The sequence below is a fragment of the Orycteropus afer genome, unplaced genomic scaffold (assembly GCF_000298275.1).
Source record: "Orycteropus afer afer isolate SDZICR_OR568_19922 unplaced genomic scaffold, OryAfe1.0 scaffold00169, whole genome shotgun sequence".
In the NCBI taxonomy this organism is placed as follows: domain Eukaryota; kingdom Metazoa; phylum Chordata; class Mammalia; order Tubulidentata; family Orycteropodidae; genus Orycteropus; species Orycteropus afer.
The window spans coordinates 3716763-3725437 of record NW_006921756.1 but is presented as its reverse complement, the minus strand read 5'-3'; the positions used below and the strand labels follow the sequence as shown (position 1 = coordinate 3725437).

Genomic DNA, 8675 nt, shown 5'->3' with positions numbered 1-8675 from the left:
GTAATTGGCTTTGTCTACTCGAGCTGCTCTTTGAAATTTTGGGGTACTCCAGAAATTTTTATTGTATCAGGTTCAGGAGAAATTAACAGGTTGGGAGGTATATTTTCCAGGCTTTAAATAAAGCTCTTTAAGTATGCTTAAATATATACTTTTTATAAACTTTTAATAACTTAAAATAGTATCATGGTCTATTTTATGTGCAGTTTATCAAGATAGGATGCTTATATAACATCACTAAGAGCTGAAAATACAAACCAGAATGTGGCTTGAGTCTTATCTCCCTTCTTCTGAAGTTACTGTATTTTTCAAATATATGTTAAAGGGTCCTTGATAACTAACACTTACATTATGTCTTTTCAAACAGCTCTTCTCCCACTGACAGGAAAGAACCTGATGTGCCTGTGTTCCTTCCGAATTCCCTGTTGACAGAGAGTGTAAGCATGTGCTTACAGACTGGACCAACAGAGGGTGCTAGTAGCGACTCTGTGACATCAGGGCAACCCTTGACTCATCAACCATCAGACAGCCAGAAAATTTATCAGGATTTGTTGGTAAAAAAAATTGTAGAGCATTTCATCTTCTTGAGATATTTAGTATGGGGCACTTTCCTAGATTGAAACTGTTTGGGATCTTGAGATGAAAAAATTTATGCCTTACTAACAACATATAATTTATTTCTTTTAACTATTCATAAATTATGATAAATTTAGTAATTTATTGTAAGTCTGTCAGTCATCAGATACTTAGCCAGAATAAAAAACCTTATTTTTCAGGTGTAACCAAAACCAACAACTCACTGCCATTGAGTTGATTTGACTCATAGCAACCCCTCCTTGGATTTCTGAGGCAGTATCTGATAGCGTAGTGCCTAAGGCACTTGACTGCTAACCAGAAGGCTGGTGGTTCAAACCCACCAACCACTCCTCGTAAGGAAGGTTGGGCAGTCTTCTTCCGTAGTGATACTGCCTCGGAAATCCAAGGAGGGGTTGCTATGAGTCAGGTCCAACTCAATGGCACATAACAACAACAACAACAAAACAGGCTTCTTTTACAGAAACTTTATAATACTTGCAAATGTACTTGATACTTGTACGATTTGGCAAGATGCTATTATTTTGCTTTTTCCTAGCCTTTCTTCTGTTATTTATTTTTCTAAGATTGTTAAAAATGATGTTTCACATGTGTCCTTTTTATTTTTATTAGGGTCAAGTGAACCACCTTTTAAATAACTCTTGCAAAGAAGCAGAACAACCATCTACCAAAGCAGTATTTATCAGCCATGAATGTACCAGGACTCAAAATGTTTACCATACAAAGAAAAAAAAACATGATTTAGGATTGGTGGACAAAGATTGTGTTCTTAATGCAACCCTTAAGCAACTAAGAAGCCTTGGAGTGAAAATTGATTCTCCTACTAAAGTTAAGAAAAATTCACATAAGGTGGATCATGCCAGGTAGCTTTTTTTGAATCTGTTTTAAAAGATAAATATATTTTGGACATATTGCAGCAGTCTCATGAGAAAAGGTATATTTATTTCAATTCAATTGATTCATCATTTATTCAGGGTTTACTATATGGCTGATGAGTAAGAAATCATCTCTACCATTTAGATTCTTCATTTTAGAAGGAGAGAGGGATACATACATAAGTAATTTGAGAGATATTATGGGATGTCTCCTGAGTAGACATGCCAACAAAATGCTTTGGGGATTTTGTGGAAAGAAATTAATTTTTACTGGTGGTGTCTAAAAAGTCTTCTTGGAGGTGAAAGGGTTTGTGCTGGATATAGAGTTACGTAGTTTTACCATCTAAAAGGCAAAAATACTCCTTTTTCTAGAAATATATTTCAAAGAGTAAAGTGGGTTTAGTTTTTTTTTCCCTTCAGATCTCTCATCATCAAAGATGACCTCAGCACGTACTTGTTAAAAAAAAAAAAAAAGGCTACAATCTGGAGGTTGTATTATAAAAGCTGGCATGTTTCCTGTTAATTACTTATTGCTGTTTTCTAATTACAAAAAATAATGAAATCCTCCCACTAAAACAGTGGCTAAGGCAGGGGAGAAAAGACTCCTGTTCTGCTTTCCTATTCCAGACACTGCAGAAATTAAGAGTCTAAGAAGGAGGCATAGGAAAAAAAAAGAGTCTTAGACATACCAAGAAATGGTAGGGGAGGTGGAAATCGTGGATTTGAGGAACGGCAACAGTCTGCAGGCAGGCTCTCAACTGGAGTGACCTGTGAACACAAAACATGTCTTAAAAACAGTCCCTCTGGTTGCTTCTTTGCCTTGCTTCCTGGCTCTCTGCTTATTGGTTGAAAAACTCTATATAGGAGATCACTAATCTGGGTTCTAAGGGAACAGTGAGTCAAGGTTGGTTTTCGTCTTTGAGTCAGAATTGTTGAGCTTCTCTGAAGTGTTAGCGTGCGGCACTCCTGTTTATGTTCTTGCATCATCCTGTTATGACTGTACATCTAATGAGATTCTAACATGGTTTATTTGTGCTCAGGCATTTTAGTATTTGATTAGTGGAATGGCCTTTTTGCTTTTCATCTTAATTGCCCTGGTGTTAATATGCTTTGGCTCTGAGTATTATTAATTTGTTTTGCCTTCAAAATAATAGTCACACCCTCCCCCAAATTAAAACTAACTACAGATAATGAAACTTGAAGAATCTTCTAAACTAATATTGACTGCTTATAGATCCTTTAACCATTCTATAAAAGAAGATATAGTTAAAATTAAACCTTGTTTTTGCTTTTGTCAGCCTAAGGCACTTGACTGCTAACAAGAAGGCTGGCTGTTCAAACCCACCAGCCACTCCTCGGAAGGAAGGTTGGGCAATCTACTTCCGTAGTGATACTGCCTCGGAAACCCAAGGAGGGGTCACTATAAGTCGGCATATAACAACATAACGACAACAACATTTTTTTACCTTAGAATTATTTATAATTATTATACTTGTAATTATTTTAATTAGAGCATCCTGATGGCTCAGGTAGTTAAGTGTTGGACTAATAACTGAAAGGTTGGTAGTTTGAACCCACCAGCTGCTCCACGGGATAAAGTTGAACCAGTCTGCTTCCATAACAATTTATAGCCTTGGAAACGCCATAGGTAGTTCTACTCTGTCCTATAGGGTCACTGTGAGTCAGAATTGACTCAGTGGCAGTGGGTTTGGTTTTGGTTAATTACTTAAATATATGTAAGTTTTTTGAGTTGATATGCATATGATTTTGAGACAATAAGATAATAAACATGATAAAAAGTAGAAAAAACTATATATTTAGAAGTTATCAATCACCACTATGAATATATCATAAAGGAATAGTGTCTAGATAAATTGGTAGTATCTCTTCCATCTTACTAAAATATAGACTCCAAAGCATTAAGTATCCAGAAGGTTAAAGGAGAATTCCAAGGAGGTTAATAAAGATCAGCATTATTAAACACCCTGTTCATTGTTTAGTGATATCATTGGTGTCCGGGAATATTAGTGGTTGGGAATAGTTCTTCTTTAAAATTTCTTACGAGAATGGAAATACTTGGTAGTCATGTGGGTTTTGAAGAGTAGGGATACAGTGACAGGCATATATAAAACAGCTGGATTTTTTCAAGGGATATAGAAAGTCATAGCATATTCTGTTTTGACTAGAATATAATATTTGCCACAACAAATAGTACACAAAGGACTCTAATTTCTTAGGGAACATAAAAACTGATAGCAAAATATAAGGTATTGAATATAGTGTAGTGAAACAGTGATTTATAGAGCTCTCAAATAAGGCAGCCTTTGTTCGATTCTCAGCTTGCCACTTACTAGCTCTTCAGGTGGTAGTTTGGAGAAGTTAGTTAAAATGTCCATTGCTCAGTTTTCTCAAAAACTATTATCTATAAAATTAAGCTAATAAAAGTTTCTGCTTCTTTTACTCATCCAGTAAATATTTACTGAGTGCCTACTATGTGTTAGGCACCTTTCTGGGCACCAAGAAAACTATAATGGGAATTAGAGGGAGCAGACAAAAATCCCTGCCCTTGTACATTCATAAGGGAGCCAGACAATAAAAAAGTAATGTGAGTTACATATAGTAAGTTGGTGGTGGTTGTTATTTGCCATCGCCCCTCCGTGGGTTTCCGAGGCAGTATCACTACGGAAGTAGATTGCCCCATCTTCCTTCTGAGGAGTGGCTGGTGGGTTTGAACTACCAGCCTTCTGGTTAGCAGTCAAGAACTACCAGAGCTCCTATATAGTAGGTTAGACAGTGATAAATACTAAAGTACTCTGGAGAGAACAGAAAAATAGGGGAAGGGCAATGTGCAGTATTAGAGTATAGAATAAGGTTGAAATATGAGAGAGGGAAGATTTAATGGAGAAGGGTTTCAGTGAGGATTAAATAAGATAATGCATAGAAAGCATTTATGCAGAGTGCCTGGCACATCATAAGGCCTCAGTAAGAATTAAACAGCTATTACTATTGTGTATAGAGTCCTTGGGTTGAACAGATGGTTAAGTGCTTGGCTATTGACCAAAAGACTAGCAGTTCAAATCCATCCAGAGGCACCTCAGAAGACAGATCACACCCATTGAAAACCCTATGGGGCACAGTTCTACTCTGAAACACATGGGATCATCATGAGTTAAAATCAACTTGATATCAACTGGTTTCGATTTTTTCTTTATTACTGTATACCTAAAAATAAAGGAAAAAGGCAATTCAACAGAGTTCACACTGACCAAAGTTAGTTAAAGATTGTATCTAATGAAAGCAAGTTAGTCTGTATATATGGTAGCCCATATCCAGAGACTGGTGTTTGTTTTTTATTCGCTGCAAATCAAAACAAGAACTCAACTTTGAACACTTTAATTTTCGGATCTACTCACTAAAGCTTGTACTATTAAATCATCAAATGTGTTTTCTATTTTTATGTTTTAGTTTAGGTTGGACATTAGCTGATCTCATGCTGTTTTGGGCTAGTTGTAAATTAAATGCCTCACAGCAATATTGAATATATCTTACATTCAAGGCTTTGTGTTTAGTCTTAAAACTATGACTAATGTATAAATTTAGGAAAATTAATTTATATTCCACTTTCAATCTGCAAATCAACAATTCCCTTTTAGGTTATCATATGCATCCCTTGAATGTGTATGTTTGTGTATTCAGATAAAAAGCACTATGATACTTAAAACTGAAAACATTTTATTACTTTGAGACTGGAACACATTTAGATTAATACTGTTTAGTACTCAAAATAAGGTAAATGGTGGTTTCCTGCTTTTTGTTTTTCAGTGTGCTGGCGCGCATCAGCCCTGAAGCTGTGATTTCTGGATTAAACTACATGTCATTTGCTAATGTTGGCATGAGTGGTTTAAGCCCCAATGGTGCGGATCTGAGCATGGAGGCAAATGCTATCGCTCTGAAATATTTAAATGAAAATCAGCTCTCTCAGCTTTCTTTCACTCGCTCAAACCAAAATAACTGTGACTCATCTTTTAGCCTTTTACATATTAATACAGACAGAAGCACAGTGGGACTTAGTTTAATTTCCCCAAACAACATGTCATTTGCAACCAAGAAATATATGAAGAGGTATGGACTCATACAAAGCAGTGATAATAGTGAAGATGAAGAGGAGCCTCTGAATGACACAGATAGCACGAGTAAACATTTAAACCCTACGCCCATACCTGAACAACTTGCTTGTCAGAAAGAGCCTTCTAGAAATGCCTGTGAAGTAATCAATTGCTGTAACTCTGAATCTGTGGATACTCACCCAGATGTGCCAGTACTGAGAAATATTACAAACAAGGTAGTTCAACCAAAGGCAGCACAGCAGTTGCGTGATAATCCAGCTTTCTTATTAAAGAATTTTAAAGTAAGTCCTGTGGTGAACCTCCGAACTGGTAAAGCAGAGTTTACCCAACATCCTGAGAAAGAAAATAAAAAGGACATTCCAGTTTTTCCTGAAAGTTTGCAACATTCTGAAACTCTAAAGCAGATGAATAGCATGAATTCAGTAGGCACCTTCTTAGATGTAAAACGCCTCAGGCAGTTGCCAAAATTATTTTAAACCTGTAACTCAGTGTCCTCCTGATACGGGTGCAGAAGGGACAGAATGTCTCCTGAAGATATTTAGGGAAGCCAGAGCCTTTTGGAATTTAGTCATTCTAGAGGTCAATCTATTTCTTGGTAGCAGCTGACTACAAAGAACCAAACAAATGACCTGGTTGTCTATGAGGTGACTGGCTCTAGTGGCAGGGCTGAGTTCTTGGCCAGATAGAGCTGTTCTAGTCACTGAAACTTAACAACAAACAAAAAACCGTTAGATCAGTTATTAAAACAAATTTGGGCAAACAGACAGTGTCCAACTCAGAATCTAAGTAGCCATTTTATCCTGTATATTTTAAAAAGTAAATTTGTTTCCCAGCATGTTGCACTTCTGCATATACCCAGTATCACCTAAAAGAAAAGAAAGTTATGACTCTGACTAAATTAGGGTCAACTCAACCCTTATTAAGTGGAAAGTTTATTGGGTTTTTTTTTTTTTTAAATCTTTTATACAAAGAATATACTTCCTCTTAATTAAGATGTGTATTTTTTAAACTATGGAAGTAAAACTTTTGCAGTCTGTGGGTTAATGTAATATCCTCAACATATAGCACAAGTTATCACAGAATAAAATTACTGGGTATGAGTGTTTTATAAACTTTGTGAGTTTTCCAAATGTTTTGATATTTTTAAATAGAACGTAATAAAAATGTCTAGATTATTTTCCTTTGTCTTCTACTATAGTGTGTTGTTGTTGTTGTTGTTATGTGCCATCGAGTCAGACCCGACTCATAGCAACCCCTCCTTGGGTTTCCGAGGCATTACCACTACGGAAGTAGATTGCCCCATCTTCCTTCCGAGGAGTGGCTGATGGGTTTGAACCACCAGCCTTCTGGTTAGCAGTCAAGTGCCTTAGGCACTATGCTACCAGAGCTCCCTCTACTATAGTATATCCTTCCCATTTTTCTTTTTTGAACTTTTTAAAATTCACAAGAAGTTATACATACAGAGAATTCATGTGTACACTTTACCCAATATTGCTGACATATTACATACAGTAAGTTCTGAAAGCCAAGAAATTGACATTGGTACAATAGTAGGAACTAAAGTACAGATCTTTGGGATTTTACTAATTTTCATCATGTGCTCATTTTTTTACATTTGCATTTGGTATATAGTTCTATGAAAATGTATCATTTATTGTAGATGCATGTAACCACTACCCCAGTCAGAACACAGAACTGTTCCATCACTACAAAGAGAAACCAGTGCTACTCCTTTAAAATTACCCCTCTCTCCAATCCTAATCCCTGATGACCAATGATCTGTTCTTTGTTATTTTGAGAGTGTTACATACTATATCAATATAATACATACTGTGTGGAATCATGTAATTTTTAAATAGTCTTTTTTCATCCAGCATATGTCCTGGAGACCCATCCAAGTTGTTCCATGTATCAGTAGTTCATTCCTTTTATCCCCACCTTTTTAAAAATTAAGCTTTAAAGTGTTTCTGAATATAAGTGAAAAAGTCCCCATTCACTTGAGAGAGAAAGCATTTCTACTGAAGTTAAGATGTCATTGCTTACATCAAAGTTTGGTATGTCAACTTGAAAGAAATGGATTTTGGCTCTCTAAATACTTTTCCAACCAAGCTGTTACTTTCTGGGGCAATCTGATAAAGCAGAATTCATAGGTAGCAAGCTGAAGTGGCTTTCTACTGTTCCCACCACAGGGGCCATTCAATTAATGCCTCCTTCCCTGTGTTGCGCTTTAGGTTAAAATTAAGACATGTAAATAGGAATGGAGATGATTCTTTGTCCCTGATGTTTCTGTGGTCATTGTTTAGGGCTTTAGTTATTTTAATAAATGGCTTAAAAATCTTATAGACTTTAACAGATGACATTTTTTCCTTTTTTACAATAAGACTTTCTTAGAGCCGTTTTAGCTTTATAGAAAAATTGTGCAGAAATTACAAGAGTTCCCATTTCAAGAGAGTAAATTTTTAAGTAACAAATGTCAAGTGTGCTGTTTAATCCATAGAATTTTACCCAAGAAGTTAACGTTGGTACAATTTTTATTGCGCACTGTTGAAAAAAACAGAATATTAGTTAACTGACAGCTTCATCAACTCTGCCTTTATCATTGGGAACCCTGCAATTTTCACACCAAACAAGACACTCTGAGCCATGCAAACTGAACCGGAGGCTATTTAGGAAAAAGCTAATTCTAGCACATCTGTTCTACATCTAATTTAAGACTTCTGGAAGGAATTGAAGAGGTTTTAGGGACTGAATTTAGATTGCAGGTTATTTCAACAAAAAGTCTTTCTACTAAATATATGTCCAAAGGGGAGACACCATGGCTGAAACCTACTCTAGAAACTTCTCTAAGAAGAATGTTTTGCTATGGGGAATTATTTGGCAAATTACTTGGTATGAATGATAGCTTTTAGGCATCTTTAGAAAACAGTACTGGAAATTTAGATTAAGAGGTTTTCGAGATACTTGCTTCTCAACTGACATTTCTCTGAACTTTTTTTTTCCATCCAGTTCCACAGCATAGTTTATAAGCTACATAGATGCTACTACTACAAATGGCATAGGGAGATGGAGCGTCTATCATCCA

At 36.0% G+C, this 8675-nt stretch overlaps 1 protein-coding gene across 1 annotated transcript in view; it reads left to right on the top strand.

The window, feature by feature from the left end:
* STIL (STIL centriolar assembly protein) overlaps window positions 1–6069 on the top strand; it is a 97995-nt gene extending 91926 nt beyond the window's left edge. The window contains exons 14-16 of the mRNA XM_007946725.1: window positions 365–551; window positions 1204–1454; window positions 5289–6069. Coding sequence (XP_007944916.1) covers window positions 365–551; window positions 1204–1454; window positions 5289–6069 — 1219 coding nt within the window. The remainder of the gene's footprint in view (window positions 1–364; window positions 552–1203; window positions 1455–5288) is intronic.
* The last annotated feature ends 2606 nt before the right edge of the window (window positions 6070–8675 follow it).